Below are 17,876 nucleotides of genomic sequence, written 5' to 3'. Positions count from 1 at the left end.
CCTTTTTAAGCCCCTCTCGCTCACTATGTCTTCGTGGTTTCAAATATATATTCTTTTCCTGTTAAATTGTTTACCTTTCCCCCACCCCCTATCAATGCAAAACGCATCACCATGCTAGCCTCAGTCCTGTGAAGGGCCGTGTTTACTTCTTCAAGTGTGATATCTGGAACCTCTGGAACAAAAAAAACCGGTTTCATTCCTGGGATATATGGATGGTGGTTGGTGGTCGAGGTTAGGGACAGTGGCAGCCAAAGGAGGAAACGGCGCTTGAGAGCGTTAGTCCACCGTGGAGATGGAACGAGGAAATCCGTTCGTGCGCAGGCACGAGATGGATTGGTTACAATGTTGCCTGTGATGGTGGCGATTGTCAGCGATGGTGGTGATATAAATGGTAGCGATGGGGGTCATGTTTGGTACAGTGATAGTATAGTCGCGGTGATGGGTTAACAGCGCACGGTGGTGATTGGGTCAGGTTAACCGCGATTACGTCCCAACCCATTCTCTGTACCCAGCCAAGCGTGTCTAACGCTCACCTCACGCAGAAATGGGGGCAGAGGTGAGCGGACCTGAGCCCCTGAGGCTTCGGTCAAGTTCCGTTAAACAGTGTTGGAAAGAAAGCCCTTAATCTTCTATCGGGTGTTGACAATATCATCTACCCGTAGCAGCATCACGGTGCCCACACCCCCATGTGATGATTAACGACTGCGCCTTGCCCTGATAAAATAAGGTCCATCATCCATCAACTGTCCATTGCGGTCAGCAAACTATAAAGTGCAACACCACCACCAGCCGTCGTTCGATACCAAGTGGCGCTGACGCCACCGCAGCGCTTGTGCCAGGCTGAGTGCACTTTGGAGGCCACGTGAAGTGTCGAAGGAAACCTCATCCACGCGCGCCTTATAACGGGGCTCGATTCGACACGTGCGGACATCGACCCGAAGGCCTGCGGGGACGGGAAAGTGTCATTAGGAAAACTTTGTTAAAAACTCGCTTTTTTGGGAAGAATTCAAGCATGTGTAGTCAGACAATTTAACGCACACAGACCAGGAGAGAAACCAAAGTGTCTTGAATTAATGTATGGGGAAAGTAGTGGCCATTTATTGTTATTCCTTTTTAAAATCGACAGTTTTTAGAGTGTGGATTGAAGCGAGGTTGAGAGAGGTGTTCAGAGTGAGGGTGCGAGGGAGAAGGGGAGACACGCAGTTGGACAGACAGACAGACACGCGTGCACACGTATAGGGCAAAACGCGTGACCAAAGCTGTGTCTTCTTACAGCCTAGCTCCACTGTGGGAGATACACAGAGACACAAACACACACAGAGTGTGGTCACCATATCCCACAAGCCACAACAACATCACGAACTGATGTAGAGACGATCGTGAGCATTGCCCAAGACAAATATTGTATTCAACTGTTAAAGTGCTTAGCGAGCATATACGCTCAAAAAGTGACACCGCCATAGGCCGGTGGAGCAATATGCGCGACGGAGAGACCTAGGGAATTGCATAATACAGAGCCAGGAGAGAGAGGAGAGAGACTGACACGAAGATTGACACACAGAGATACACGAGACGCGTAGTAGACACAGGGATAAAATAGAGACAGGTCAACACCAATTCCACCACCATGGCTTTCGCCCAAGTGCTCGACATCGTTGGCAGCGCGGGGCGCTTCCAGGTGATGCACGTGCTCATCGTCACCTTACCGATGCTGTTCCTCGCCGCCTGCAACATCTTCCAAAACTTCGGCGGCGCCACCCCGAGCCACCGATGCCGCGTCCCCTGGATCGACGGCCCCAATGCCACCCTGGCCCAGCCGGGGCTCCAACAACGAGGGGACCAGCACGAGAGGGCCCAGCGAAGTTCCCTTTCGTTGCTGAGAGCGGCCGTGCCTCTGAACCCCCGAGGAAAGGACAGCGCTTGCGAGGTGTACACGAAGCCACAGTGGCACCTGATGCGGTGCGCGGATGGCAACGGCACGGGCGGGGGCCACGGATGTGATGGTAGTGGCGATGGTGGTGGCGATGGGGGCGCACGGGGAGGTGAGGATGTTCAGGTGGAGGGGTGCGCTCACGGATGGAAGTTCGATCAAAGCGAGTTCACCTCGACGATTGTGACCGAGGTACGGGCGTGTTCGTGTGTCTGTCACTCACGTGTGTGTGTACGTCATTTGTGTCGCACCTGTTGTGTGTGTGTGCGCGCGCGCGCGTTTCATTTGTGTGTGCATATTTGTCCGTCACACGCGGGAGTGTAACTGTGTCACAGTGTAGCCGTGTCAAAGCATGCGATTGTGATGTGCGTGTCATATGGGCGTATACGAGCCAGTGGCACGTCTGTGTGTGAGTGTCACGTGTGTCCGTGTATGAATGTAGAATTTTGTTGGCACCGTACGTAGCCAACTGCGCTAATCGGAGGTGCAGGGGAAGGACAACAAACTAAACAAAAAACAGTTCTAAAGAAATGTGTTTTCAATCTCGTGGAAGTGTCACATTGTGTTTCACCACGTGTGTCACATTAAGGGTCGTGACACGGCTCAGCGGTAGCGCATTCGCCGCCCGTTGCAGAGTTTCACGGTTCGGAACGAGCGGCCACCCTGGTTAATACTGCGGGTTAAATAAATGGCATCAGGGTTCAAATTTGCCCAATTCTAAAATGACACCACACGTTACTCAATTGGGATTATACATAGCAATTATGGCCTCCTGCTGGCAGACGAATGCCCCCACCTCCAATTGGGACGGTTGGTGACGTTCGGTGTGAAAGAAGTTCCACGTACATCGGTCACCATTGCAAATGAGTTTTCACCTAATTCAACAAAATAACCTTAATCAATCAGAAAACCTCGTGTAGGGGGTGGGGCACTCAGTGGCGAGTGATAGCTGAACCAGTTATAGGCCACCACCCCCCTTCACTGACCAGCCTAACGAAGTACGGTCAAACAACTCTCCACGACTATCACGGCCATCATCCAGCAGTGGATTGACAAAGGGCTGTAAATCAGGGGTCCCCAACCCCCGGGCCACGGACCGGTAGCGGTCCGTGGCCTGTTAGGAACCAGGCCGCACAGCAGCACGAGGTGAGCGGTGAGTGCGCGCGTGGCCCGCCCCCCCCCCATTCTTTTATTGACCACTTCATTCCGCGCCTCTATCCAGCACTGCGCACTTGTCACAGTCACAGTTGTGGTGAGCCCACAAGCTGCTAACCCCTAGTAGCCAACATGAGTAAAAAACAAACGTCGCCGGAGAGCTTCTTTGAAAAGGGGGAAAGACACAATGATGACACCCCCCCCCCGCCCCGGTCCGTGAAAAAATTGTCTTCCACGAAACCGATCCCTGGTGCCAAAAAGGTTGGGGACCGCTGCTGTAAACGATAAATAGAGATGGCTCGAGAATTGGAGGGTTGCGAGTTCAAAGCCTAGCCGGGGGGTTGACTCAGGCCCCATCGTCCCTCTGCGGTCAACACGATCAGTACCCCCCCACCCCCCCTTTAATGGGAAGTCAGCAGCGGTTGTCCTCTGGAAAGACTCGCCCCCGCCATAGGAATGCGGTATTTCCACCACTGACGAACGCCAATGCATCAATGCCCAATTATATATCTATTTATTTTTATTTTACCAGGTAAGCCCCACTGAGCTATATGGCTCTTTTTCAGAAGTGACCTGGCCAGGAAGTCACTTTGACTTGTACTGGTAGGAGCCTCCTGGTTACACCAGCCCACAGGGGATTATTGTGTCCGTCTGTCGTGCAGGGAGGGGCTGGGTGGGGAGGGAGGGGCTGGGTGGGAAGGGTGGGGCTCGGTGGAGAGGGGAGGGTCGGGAGGGGCTGGGTGGGGAGGGTGGGGAGGGGCTGGGTGGGGAGGGTGGGGCTGGGTAGGGGGTGGGAGGGTGGGGCTGGGTGGGGAGGGGCTGGTCACCCCGTGGTGCCCTTATAAAACTCAACGTTTAACCTACTCACGCCGGCTTGTGCCCGCCCTCACAGTCGGGCATATTTGCGGAATACGCCACGCCACCGTTGACCCTGGCCATTGACCGAGCAACCCAACGTTCCTACCAGCTCTCTCCGCAGGAATGTGTTAAATTATTCAATTACAACGGAGTGCGTCCCACCTCTGAGACTCTTTTCACGAAACCAGACTCCGATTTCCGCTATATCCACCTTACAGTAATTCCTGAACAACCGGCCAGTAGTGGTGAGAGGGTGTTTGTAACGTAGTAATTGGGCAACCTCGTGCTGGAGTCGAACCAACACGCGACCTGCGCTGTGTTCTCCAGTGGGACCTGGTATGCGATCGCAGCGGGCTCAAGCAGATGGCGCAGACCGTTTACATGGGCGGACTGCTGATCGGGGCCGTGGTGTTCGGAGACCTGGGGGACAGGTAACATCCTCCACACACCTGTACACGTGTTTGTGTGTTAGTGTGCACGTGCCTGGATGCAACAAACACCCACACGTGGTAGAGCAGTGTGCAAAGCGGTAGCGTCGTGGTTAGACGAGTGTTTGATTCCCACTCGCGGCTAACATCAGTAACAATTATCTGAACTGGCCCTGGGCCTGCCCAAGGTCGGCTCAGCATTAAATGACTATCTGGTGTAGTGTTAACATGAGCGTTGGGGAGACAAAGGTGGACGAACGTAGTGATTGGCAACCCCCCACCCCCTTAATTAGCAACCTGTGAAATTCAGCCTGTGAAATGCTCTATGGTCGTTGTCATTGTGGATGCACAGTTGGCGCATCTATCACTTAACTCCCCTACCAATCTCTGCCATCGCCACCACCACTGCCATCCAGTGCCGGATTATATCACAGTAGCACAAGTAGCTACATAATGCTACGGGCCCCGCACTTTCAAGGGCCCCGCGCTAAATGCTTTCAAGCTATCAATTCCGGTTCAGTGATTCTGCACTTGCTCTATTACTGTAGTACTATACTACCTTCAACTTTTATGAACGACTGGGTGTTTAAGGTTAGCGATTTTTCGTATTATCTGTCTGTATAGCAAATGAAAAAATACAATGACTTTACTATGCAAGTTAAAAATTGTGTTTTAATATTTATGTTTTTTTTTATTAGGACCCCTTTATAACATGTGCTACAGGCCCCGCACTAGCTTAATCCGGCACTGCTGCCATCACTCCCCTAATCACTTGCACCACCTTCCCTTGACCCACCAACACCAAACGCCCCCCCACAACCCCCTTTCACATTGACATAGTTCTTTGTTGGCATTCGCCTTGGAGCAAGGATTGAAATGGGGCCCCCGCTCTGTCCAAATCCCCTCAATTCTTAGCCCAGTACCGTCCAATCCACGAGCTCGTACGCAGCTGCACTGCCTGCACACCCCATTGCTCCCTCCCCTGCCCTGCAGGCTTGGCCGTGGCAGGGTGCTCTCCCTGTCCTACCTGCTGACAGCGCTGGCGAGCACGGCCACCGCTTTCGCACCCAACCTCGCCATCTACACCGCAGGGCGCTGCGTGGTGGGGCTGGGCGTCGCGGGGATCTCGCTCAACGCGTTCTCCCTGGGTAACACGATGCGTGCGGAGCGTCTGGTGCGCAGGGCATCCACGCGCGGATCCTTCTGACAATCTTATGCCTGCCTGCTCCTCACGCAGCTGTTACACCTGCCTTCCTTCGCATATGCTTGTACCCATACTCCTGGACAGCTCATACATGTGTCTATTCGTCATCTTAGAGATCTAGTACACCTATATTCTTTCTCATATACATGCGTCAACAGTATCGTATACTCGTCCACCTTCCTTGCGTAATGACAGTAGAGTAAACCGACGGCGTGAGTGAACTAGTGGCCACGGGAGGCAATGACAGGGGAGTCAGCCTGCAGTACGAATGGACTGGTGGCTACGGGAATGATCGAGAATAGGCGCGTGGCCAGGTGACGGAAGAGGACGGTGGAGTCTGCTGGTAGAGCGAGCGGTCTAGAACCAGGGAGAAGGTTCGGGAATGGGGGCGTGGCCTCGGACCGTATATAAGGGTGATGTGCGGGAGACCTGGGGCTGTTGCAGTGGGGGTCTCCGCCTGTCTGAGTGTGAGCACGTGGCACCTTCATAAATAAACCATCTCAAGACACAAGTGCGTCGAAGTCGTCATTACACCCTGTAATAGGCCTTATTCACATCCCCTATTTCCCCAGTCGTGCTCGTTTCCGTCTCCTTTACAAGTTTTCCCCAAATCACACGGTCCTCCCCCTCCAACACATGCATCTCCCACGGGCCACAGGTGTGGAATGGATCGCGATGAAGGACCGCACACTCTACGGGACGCTGAGCGGCGTCGCCTACACCACGGGGCAGCTCGTGTTGGTGGCGCTCGCTTACTACATCCGCGACTGGAGGCACCTGCAGCACTCCATCTCTGCCGCGTTCTACGTCTTCTTCCTGTGCTCCTGGTGAGCTTGCCGGTTGGACCGAGGGGGTTCCGTGGCGCTAGCAAGCGGTGCCACGAGCAACGACATCGCTAGAAGTTCCAACCGTGGAAGACCACACTCGGATCGGTCCGAGCCACGTTCTTTTGGCGCGTTGAGCGTGTCATCTCACCCCCCCCCCCATCCGCCACCCCCAGGTTCACCCCCGAGTCGGCAAGGTGGCTCGTGATGCGCGGCCACTACGAGCGAGCGCTGCACGGCCTCAAGCGCGTGGCCGTCATCAACGGACGAAAGCGCGAAGCCGCACAGCTCACTGTGAACGCGAGTTGCGCACCCGCTCACTCGTCTCGCCTCCCCTCGCTTTACCCCAGTGCCGTGACTCGCCCTCCTCACCCCACCGCACCCCGTCTTGCATTACACTGAGCTATTTTTGATTTTGACCAGGTAAGGCCCACTGAGCTATATGGGTCTTTTTCACCAGCGACCTGGCCACAAATGATAGCTCGAAGAAGTGGCTTATCATGTGGAAATGAATAGCAGACAAATAATCTAAACGGATGTTTATAATTGGAGGGGAAAACCCGCAGGACCCGGGGAAAAATCCACTGCGACCACAGGGAGAACATTAAAACTACAAATATACTGGCGTCAGGGTCTGCATCGAACCCATGTCCCCCTGCATACCAGGCGAGGGAGTTAACATCTCGCCACCGTGACGAGATGACTGACCCTGCATGACAATTGATCCAGTAATTAATTAAACACATCTGTGTTAGCCTGCATGTGTCCCTGTGTGTGAATATGTCCGTCTGTGTGTACGTTCGTGTGCGTCTGTGTGTCCACGTGTGGTGTGGGAGCGGTGGCACAATGGTTAGCGCACTGCGCTACAAATCCGACGACCCGAGTTAGATTCCCGCTCACGACCAATAACAGTGGCAAATATTTGAACCGGTCCTGGGCCTCCCCAAGGTCGACTCAGCCTCAAATCAGTACCTGGTGTGGTGTATAAACATCGCCACTGTGGAGACAAAGGCGGCTGGGCATGGTGCTGACCACCCACCCCCTCGTGTGCCGTGCCGATCTTCATCGGCGCTCGCTAACAGCACTTGCCCCAACAGTGTGTTGAAGCTATACGGTAGATGTTTGTCTTTGTTGTCACCTCTGCAGTATCTCCGCAAAGAGCTGGAGGAGGAGGACACGGGCCCCCGTCGCTTCTACACCATGTTCAACCTCCTCACCATCCCCGCTCTGCGCCGCAGAACCCTCGTCATGAGCCTCGTGTGGTGAGCACCGCCACTGACCGCATCTCCGATCAGCACGGTTGGCTACGTACGGTGCCAAAGAAGTTCAACATACATACAACATACATAAAACATACGTATAACACTATACACTACTATACACTACACTACTATACAGTACACCCCATCTCCAATAAGTACGGTTGGCTACGTACGGTGCCAAAGAAGTTCAACATACATACAACATACATAAAACATACATACGTATAACACTATACACTACACTACTATACACTACACCGCACCTCCGATCAGCACGGTTGGCTATGTACGGTGCCAAAGAAGTTCAACATACATACAACATACATAAAACATACGTATAACACTATACACTACATACTACACTACTATACAGTACACCCCATCTCCAATAAGTACGGATGGCTATGTATGGTGCCACAGAAGTTCAACATACATACAACATAAATAGAACATAAATACAGGGCATACGTATTACACTATACACTACATATTACACTACACTACTATACACTACACCGCACCTAAAATTTGCACGGGTGGTTATGTACGGTGCAAAAGAAGTGCAACATGCATACTTACACGTATACAGACCGATTGCTTTAGCCGGGGGAAAGCATCACCCACTCTAGAGGATCTATTTCAGGAAGCTTCTTCTGCACCGAGATGTTTGGCCAAATTCTATTAACGAGCGTTGAGCTCTGAATGAGAGGAAGTGGAGAACCTGGAAAAAAAAATCCACCTCACACACCAAAGGGATAACAACAGCAACTCGCAGACAGTTTCTCTAACTTTGCTCAATTCAAGAAACGTACGAACTCTTTATCTAGTATACATTCGATAGTGCTGCTTGTTGCTGGCCACGAGGCATCTCACACCTTTGCGCCTGTGCTCAGCCACTGATTTAATAAATATATAAAATCCGTTGTTGTGCTGTCCACCAGACAGCCCGAGTCTACAAAATCTGGTATTACCCAGGTAGATTCCCCATATATGTGTAGAGGAGTAATATGGGGACGTGATGTCATACGCGCTGAGGTGCGATGACGTCATGTAACCTGGGGGTACTTAAGGGGGGCCCCGTGACGAAAGCGGGGTCGTTGGGGGAGTCGGAGATAGAGAGCGGTTGAAGGGAGCTGAAGAGACAGCCAGGGGTAGAGCTTAATAAGTCTGTAGGAGCCGGCTGTAGTTACGGAATGCGAAGAGACAGCCAGTAGGCTAGCAGTAGGGAGAGCTAAGTGTCCAAGGGAAGGACCGAGTGTAGGACACCTACCCCTGGTGGTTAACTACTTCTTTGTTAATTAACTGGCGCAAGCCCTTACCTGAAGACCTGCCTCAGCGTCGTCATATACCACGCAACATTTGTACAAACCGGGAGCTCACAGATCCTTAACATATTTAGACAGTTTTTCCCCAACAGTGAGCTTCTCTGGCAAATGAGGATGCATTGGCTGGGCCATGTAGCCTGCATGCCCAGCTGCTGCACACCCAAGCAGCTTCTATTTGGCCAGGTCGAGGGGGGATGAATGGGCAAGGCATAGGCTGTAGGAGAGATGGTCTAATGTGGAAGACCTGGAGTGTGTGAACTTGCCAAAGACTGGTACCAGCAATGTCAAGATCAGCCTCTGGAGGAGGTCCGCGAAGGAGGCAATGGGTGGTTGGAGACAGCCGCTCCTCCAGCTATGAAGGAGTGCGAGGACAGATGCTCTTCATAAACGAGCGGTGCACCTAGACCCCTATTATCCAATAGGCACTGTGCCTAGGGTCTACGAAAACTGAAGGGACTCCAAAAAAAGTGACGATGTTTTTTTGTTGGTATGATAACAAAAAAATGTAACCAAGATATCTTCTTGAATAAGTATATTTATATAGCAACGAGAGCCACAGTATATACAGAGGTAGAGTCATGTCAATCTTTTTTTTCATAAGGTGAGAGAAATTAACACCGGAGTTGAACTTTTATAGATTTCTTCATTGCAAAATTAGCAATAACATCTTCGAACGGTGTTTTTTTTGCACACAATCAAGCGAGTGACAACTGCAGTAGTCGTCACATGGGGCAGCAGCAGTACCAGCTGTCGAAAGTTGTCACTTGAAGGCCTACGAAACAGGAGTGCCTCGGGCCTACACGAACTTTAATCCGGTCCTGGGTGCACCGACAGATAAAACAGAAATATCAGGGGACCTTTTTGCCAGTATCAAAATTAAGGATAGGTTTTACCTTTTCTGGCAAAAAAAACAGGTGTTAAGATGTTCAAACACCAAACAGATAACTTTTGCAAGGAATCAAGTCTGCATGAACCACACGTACTTATGGTGAGCATGCAAATGAGCGTGCTCTGATAATTATAATATATACACAATGCATATATTATATTATAATATATGCATTGTGTTTGAAACAGTGGGCAGCACAGGTGGTTCATTGGTCAGTCACCTCGTTTGGTTAACCTCTTTAATACTTGGGCCTGTCCCCATGACCTCTTGCCAACAAGCCTTCAACAAAGTCACCCTTGCACAAGAGTGCGACTGACTTGACTAATAATATATGCATCGTCTTTGAAATATTGGACAGCACAGGTGGTTCATCGGTCACTCATCTCGGTTGGTTAACCTATTTAATACTTGGGCCTGTCCCCTTGACCACTTGCCAACAAGCCTTCAACAAGGTCACATTTCCTCAAGAGTGTGACGGGCTTGGCCCGAGCACTTCCACTTAGTGGCGAATGGCTGCTGTGCAGGCTTCGCCGTCATTGTAACGTGTATGTGCGCGCACACCTTTTTTCTCCCCAGGTTTTCCACATCCTTCTCGTATTATGGATTTTCACTCAACATCCGGGGCTTTGCCGTCAACATCTTCCTCATGCAGGTGATCGAGATCGGAGTCACATAACTGCCTATAACCTGTCCATGTGTAGATCCACAATGGAGGGTTTATTTTTGGTGGGGGGGGGGTTAGATCGCGTAAATATAAATGCGTCGTTAAACCCGCCACCATCTGACACATCCAGTTAGTCAGGTTTGTCACGTAAACAAAACATGCCAATTCAAGTACGCGAATTGTAGATGTTGTGGGTTTACATCTACAATTTGAGTACTCTAACTGCAGATGTTGTGGGTTTACTCTCCAACACACCGGTGTGCTGCACTATTAACGAATTGGCATATTCTGTTTACGTCACAAACCTTACGGATTTACTGTGTTTGGTGGTGGTGGGTTTACCAACACATTTATATTTACGCGATCTAACCCAAAAAAACTCTTATGGATAATATTGGTCGCGAAAGCCTCCTAGGTGTTAAACCATGTGCAGATGTTGCCAGCCATCATTAGGTTCGGTGGTGACGGTTCTAGACTTGCACTCTATAGCCATCATTAATTGTCCGACTACCATGATATGAGTTCTGCTATAGAACAGTCTGTTGTAGAGTGCCACTATAGAACAGTCAATTGGAGAATGTAGAGTACTGCTATGTTAACAGTTCGTTGTACTACGCGCGCTGGTTGTGCCCCTCGGCAGGTGATCTATGGTGCCATCGACTACCCGGCCAAGGTAGTGGGGTTGGTGGTCCTCAGCCTCCTGGGACGACGCGCCACGCAGGCCGGCTCCCTCGCGGTGGCCAGCATCGCCAGCTTCTGCCTGCTGGCCATTCCGGCCGGTGAATTCCATCCCTACCCCCCCTCCCCTCCACCCATCATCCCGACATCCCAACATTGGTGGTGCCATAATTATTATTGTACAAGTGTTGGTTGGGTGAGGCGGCTAAGAGACTCTGTGGTTGGCAAAGAGGGGAGGGTGGGGGGAATGCATGAAGGGAGAACAGAGCTGAGGGATCCGGTGCCCGGCTGAAGTGGCACCGCTGATGTTGAAAGCAGTAAAAGCGAGCACGTTCTCCATGGAAGAGCTGGAGCTGAAGGGATAGGATCAGACGGCTTCGTCTAAACCATTGGGTTTAAACCCTTGGCTCGGATTTCAATGGGCGCCTCAGTGGCGAGATGTTAATTACATCGCTTGGTATGCAGGAGGTTGTGGGTTTGAACCCGACCCTGTACGTCTGTATATTTGGTCTTTCTCCCCGTGGTTGCGTGGATTTTTCTCCAGGTTCTTTGTTTTTTCCCTCCACATATAAACACGCGTTTAGTGTCTTTGGCTGCAACAAATGTCCACATAAGCCACTTCGTCGAGCTATAATTTGTGGCAAGGTCGCTTCTGAAAAACAGTTATATAGCTCAGTGAGCCTTACTTGGTAAAAGCAAAAATATGTTTAGTTTATTATTTTTTAACTCGCCGCAAGATCACCAAGCTCTGTTTGATTAGATCTTTAAAGTATCTATTTTCTCGTCTCATCAGCAAAACTCGCATTTATCCCAACATATATTTTGTATTGTTGTAATCAAGTTAATGGCCTTATATGCACAATACAATTACGATTCATACGGCGTTTGCATGCAACAGCAGCTCAATGCGCTGTAGAGATTCAGTAGGGTACAATTATGTTATAGAGAGGCAGTCAGTAGTAGGTAGAGAGAAAAAGGAAGTTCTTGACCCTTCATCTGAACAGGGAGTCAACAGCACGGATGGCAGAAGAGAATGAGTGACCTCCCACCGAGTGATGGTTGACTGACGAGGTTGATAGAAAGACTCGGTTGCTGGAACGAGTGCGTGGAAAAGTGTCTTTAAATCCACCACTAGGTGGTAGTCTTAACACACACACACGCATTTGGACGTTCAATCCCTTGGCTCTCCAGTATAAGCCAAGTCAACTACTTCTCGGTTGTGTACGAGCGCAGATAGGTGGTTGGCAGGATGGTGCAGCGGTAACATTTGTATGTCACAGAATAAAAAGGTTCCTGGCTTCGATTCCAAATAAAACCGCTTTTCTGTGTGGAGTGTGTATCTTCTCCCCCTGTTATGCATTGATTTCCTCCAGTGTAACTCCAATTTCCTCCCATTAGGTGAAAAAAACATCCCAAATGCTGATATGTACTTGAAAGTTACTCAGTTGGGATAACTATAGTACTAACATCACCCGTTACTGTGAAACCCTTCTGGGAGGTCATCACGTCCGAACAGATTCAAGCAATCCTAACTGCTCATACCAAACACTCTCAATACCAGTCCAGCGTTTGCTGTACTGTGTACCCATTGTCGCTTGTATGCAGTGGGAGTGCTTGCTGCACGTTTGCTGTGCTGAGCGAGGGGTTTAATGGGGACGAGGTGGATGATAAAGGGTGGAAGGGGTGAAGGGAAGATGTTTATAATAAATGAGTGTAACTGCGCATTGAAGATGTAAATTGGTTCCTCGCCTGGTATACAGGAGAACGTGGGTTCGATCCCGAACCCGACGCCTGTGTTTACACGTTCTCCCCGTGGACGCGTGGATTTTTCTTTGGGTCCTCCAGCTTTTCTGTCCACATTTATAATTAATCAACACGTGTTTAGGGGGATTTGGCTGCTATAAATTTCCACATGATAAGCCAATGCATTTTAAGCTATCATTTGTGGCCAAGGCACTTCTGAAAAAGAGCTGCACCGCTCAGTGAGCCTTACATGGTAAAATAAAATAAATTATAGATTGCGATTGGCTAAATGTAAATAAAGAGCTTGTTGCTAGGGGGAGTTTATCTCTGTAAGAAACGAGTACTATTTCAAGGGGCAAACTACGCGATGCGCAGGTATTGTGGTCTATGTAAACATGACTCCTTGTAAAAAAAGGTGTCAGTTTTGTTGCCAGATAGAAGGATAAAAAAAACTATCATATTTTTTACTGGCAAATGAGGTTCCAATGGTGGGAACGAATCGTTCATCAATCGTCATTGTGGAGAGTATATGAAAATTGTTCTGGTGGAGATCGAGCGGCGATGACATCCGGAGACGTTGCCCTCTGACCCCCGCGACGCGCGCCCCGTGTCTCCGCAGAGAGCATCACGGCTCGCACGTGCCTGGCGGTGCTCGGCAAGGGCGCGCTCTCTTGCTCCTTCAACTGCGCCTACCTCTACACGGGAGAGATCTTCCCCACCGTCATCAGGTGACGGAGCCGCTGACATCATCAACGGATGAGCCATGAGGCAGCCGCCACCCTCGTCAGTCTTGTCCGAATTGTCACCGTCGCCGTTAAGTTGTACGCAGAGCGGCCGGGAAAGAGCTGCCCCTCTGCTGTGTCAATTGAAAAGCTCCTCCGATTACCGTGATGTATACTGCTTGCAGACCGTTCTCGAACACTGCGATATGTTTTTACGGGTTAAAATATTTTCGCCTGGGAAATCCCTTGAGGTGAAACATCGCATTTACCAGGGTGTCCAATTCCCAGCGAACGCTTTACTTACAACGATAGCCCAACTGTAATACAATTGGAAATAAGACTAAACATGTCTGTTTAAATCCCTCTTGGGCTCTGTAAATATGAACGCATACGATCTGTGATGCCACATGAAGGATTGGTTAGTTGACAAGGACTCCAAGGGTGACTTGCCCCATCAAAATAGATTTTCTATACATGTGGAAGGGACCATTGATAGTCCGATGTACAGCGATGGCTTTTCACGATGATGGTGACCATGGTGGTGATGCTGCCGACCCCGACAGACAGAGTGGCCTCGGCTTGTGCTCCACAATGGCACGGGTTGGTGGGATGCTGGCACCGCTGGTGATCATGGTGGGCGAAAGTTTGCCAGCGCTGCCGCTCTCTATGTACGGTGGCGCGTCGCTGGTCGCGGGGTTCTTGGTCTACTTCCTGCCCGAGACGCTCAACCGCCCGCTCCCAGAGACAATCGAGGAGCTGTCGGAGGCGCACGCGAGAGACAGGTACACGTGTAGAGGTGTAGCGGGTGACATCGCGTCACGCTCGCCCTCGGAGAGAGCGGCGTCGCGGGACGTGACGTCACGCGGGCCTTGGGGGACGGTGACCGTCATGCCCCCAGGGGGGTATTTAAAGGGGGACCCGGGATGTAACCGGGGTTCATCGCGAGTAGGAGTGGGGACTCGGGTAGTTAATCCTCACACGAGGCTAGGGGAGGCTACTCCGTCCGACCGGCTGAGGTTGGGGGTAGTCCCGGCCCGGGGCAGGGAGGAGAGCCGAGTTAGCCGGGGTGTAGGGATCCCAGTACCCTGTCCCCTGGGGAGCTATAGGCTAGGGGAGTTTTGGTTCGGCTTAAGCCCTTAACAAACCTGGCGTAAGCCCTTAACAAACCTGGCGTAAGCCCCTAACAGCAACCTGCCTCGGAGTCGTGAATTGCGCTACAACACACGTACAGGCGGACCGGGCTATCGGGACCAGCGCAGGTGCGCAGGTGTGGCAGTACGCGATACAGGTCCAGTCAAGTCTATTTGACTAAGCAGATGAGAAGTCATACCACGATAGGCTAATTTGCATGTGATTTGAAGTCTCACATAAGCAAAGAGGCATTGTTCATCACCTGTTTACAGCCATGTAGCCAGTGGTGGAAATTGATCACATCTATTCCGGGGGGCAAATCTATCCATAGGACAACCGCTGTTGACTTCACCCACAAAGTGGTAGTATGATAATTGGTTTTTTACCCTTTTATCTGGCAACAAAACTGACACCTTTTTTATAAGGAGTCATGTTTGCATTGACAACAATACTTGCGGTCGGAATGCAAAAAAACACAACTCTGATAATGATATGCACTGTTCTTGAAGTTGATTAGTCCACACCCGAGACAGCTTTTCTTAGAGCCTAGTCTCACATGGTGTTGGACCAGATGGCGCACAAAAGGCGCACAACTCAAAGACAATGCACCATCAGAGTATGAGAGCTCGGGATAAGCATTTACACTATTGGAACCTTCTTTGCCAGTAGCAAAATATGATAATTGTTTTTTTACCCTTTTATCTGTCAACAAATGATCATTTCTGAAATGGCAATGTAAGCAGGTGGCTCTGGGAGCAAGTCGTGTCAGAGGTGACTAGATGCGTCGGTGATCAGAACACTTCAATCAACACTGTTGGGATGCTGGGTTTAATCTAAATCTTGTCCACCCATAATTAAACCGGGATCTTTATTGTAGCTGGGTTGATGATGTCAGCATTGCCTGCACACAAAATAATCCCATTGTGTTCAATTTGGCGATTCAATTGAGGGTTATAAAATGACAATATTTTAAATGCCATGCTTGGCAAACACGTCTTTGGCGAGGCATGTGAGAAAGTGCAACATCATTTCACTGGGATAATCCTTCGAGATGGAACATCTCCTTCCAAGGGTGTACAATTTAATCACGGGCAGCTGAACAGCAGGTTTTTACTCGAGATCTCAACGGTGCCAACTCATTGTCACCGACACAGCATCAGGCCCTGAGTCACTCGTCCACCGCAGCGTTGACCGTTTTGTGATGCCCCACTCCGTGCTTGCAGGGAAATGCCCCTCATGGAGAAGAAGAAATATGACACGAATGGCGCCAATGTGGAGCACCAGCCATCATAACGTCGCCCCGCTCTCCTCCCGCCCGGCCAATGCCACCACCACCACCTCCACCAAACCCATCTACGAGCTGGCGCCGCCGGGGTCATGCTTCGAGTCCTGTGATTAAACCTGCTTCTCAAGTGTCGGTAGTCGATGGTGTCAGCCCGCTGACCGATGAACTGCACACACATCCTCATTACCTTACATTGCACTGGCTGGCCTGTGGCTGCATCTGCCGCATTCATGTTTTGCTGCCTGCCCCACTTATTTGATTCGATGTTTTAAATTTCCTTCAATCGACAGGGAAGGTCACGGTTGAAGCACTCCTCGATACGTGGAATCGGATTTTTTTTTAACGTCGCGATCATTTTGTGATGGTTATGGATTTTCCGTACGTGTCTGTGATGATTGTTGAGGTATGAATATTTGCGTGTTAAAGGAAACTAGTGCATTGAGACAACCTACGCATACAAGAGGAGGCACTCAGACTCCTCTATAGATAGTCCAGGAAATCTCCTTGCTGTACTACATCCTGCACCACCTCATTGCCCAGTGGTCAGGTGATGTCTCATACAACACCACATTTCCCCATCCCTGCATGATCCACCAACCCTAAACTCCACCAGCGAGTCAATGAATCGCCACAATTCAATTAAACTGAGTCTTTTTTATATTCTAGTGAATGTGGTGGCCATAAGTCGCTACGAGTACCACGTGACCCCAATTATAATCCAGCTCCGGAGCCGTATACGGCTCTTTAAGGACCGCTTCGTAAAGTTATTTATTAAGTGACCCACCGTCTCATGCAACATCGCTTCTGGTTGCTTCTGAAAAAAAATGATGTAGCACAGTGGGCCTTACCTGGTTAAAAGAAACTAAAATTTAAAAGAGCAACATGACGTTTCCCATCCCTGCATGGTCCATCAACCCCCGACTCCAGTTACGACCCACCAGGTATGGACACGCATTGTAAGCTCCGCGGCTGGCACCGTACACGAATGGACGAGTCTGCGAACTGGGCTTTTAAAGCCGAATGTCGCAACCTCCAACTTGCAAATCTGCTCTTGGCCTCAATACAGAATTTGCTGTGCTGGCGAGCAAACGATTTATATTAAGTCAATAACGTGGACCATGATTTAGATGTATCATGCCCTGTGGACCCAGAACGTGGCTTGTGGTTTAGATTCACTATGGCCCACATACTCAGCCCATGGCACCGGACAACATGTTGAATGTGTTGATACTGCGGTGATTAAATTAATTGTCACGATTCAATTCAAGAGTCTTGTTTGTTTTTAACATTGTGGTGAAATGCAGTGGCCATCAGTAGCTACGACAGCCACGTGAACCCATTACATGCAACATACATGAATTGGCTCATAGAGTACATCATTCGATGTATTGTGATCTTAACAAATTGCATGAATCGATGCATCATTACAAACAACTCAGAAGCTGCTGGCGTGAACATGTCGTCACGTATGGATTCACTTTCATTGGTCATATAAGTTGGTTCCTCTAAAATGTCGCCACGTTTCATTATATCATGTGTGTGTATTTATGGTTGAACCTCTTTTGCACCGTACATAGCCAACCGCACTAATCGGAGGTGCTTTATGGTCTTTGCCGTCCCGAAATGAGCGTTCTCCACTTGCACGCGTGGGTTGCCTCTAGGCTCTCTGCTTTTCCCGTACCAGCATTAAGACGTTCAAGAAGAGGTCTGGTCAAACAAGCCAAGAGAGATACCTACTTTTAATGGAATTGTGGGACTCGGCCAGGCGTTCATCTGTA

General features: G+C 50.1%; 1 protein-coding gene across 1 annotated transcript; it reads left to right on the top strand.

Annotated features, from left to right (window-relative positions):
- The first annotated feature begins 1,627 nt into the window (after positions 1-1,627).
- Positions 1,628-16,106, top strand: SLC22A6 (solute carrier family 22 member 6). The gene is made up of 11 exons (XM_078872202.1): positions 1,628-2,122; positions 4,271-4,374; positions 5,365-5,519; positions 6,234-6,402; positions 6,576-6,699; positions 7,546-7,661; positions 10,452-10,527; positions 11,180-11,318; positions 13,580-13,688; positions 14,246-14,464; positions 16,037-16,106. The coding sequence occupies exons 1-11, from the start codon at positions 1,628-1,630 to the stop codon at positions 16,104-16,106; spliced, it is 1,776 nt and encodes a 591-aa protein (XP_078728328.1).
- The last annotated feature ends 1,770 nt before the right edge of the window (positions 16,107-17,876 follow it).

This window comes from Lampetra fluviatilis, chromosome 33, assembly GCF_964198595.1.
Source record: "Lampetra fluviatilis chromosome 33, kcLamFluv1.1, whole genome shotgun sequence".
Taxonomy (NCBI): Eukaryota; Metazoa; Chordata; class Hyperoartia; order Petromyzontiformes; family Petromyzontidae; genus Lampetra; species Lampetra fluviatilis.
The sequence above is the reverse complement of the archived record's forward strand: the minus strand, read 5'-3'. Positions and strand labels throughout refer to the sequence as shown.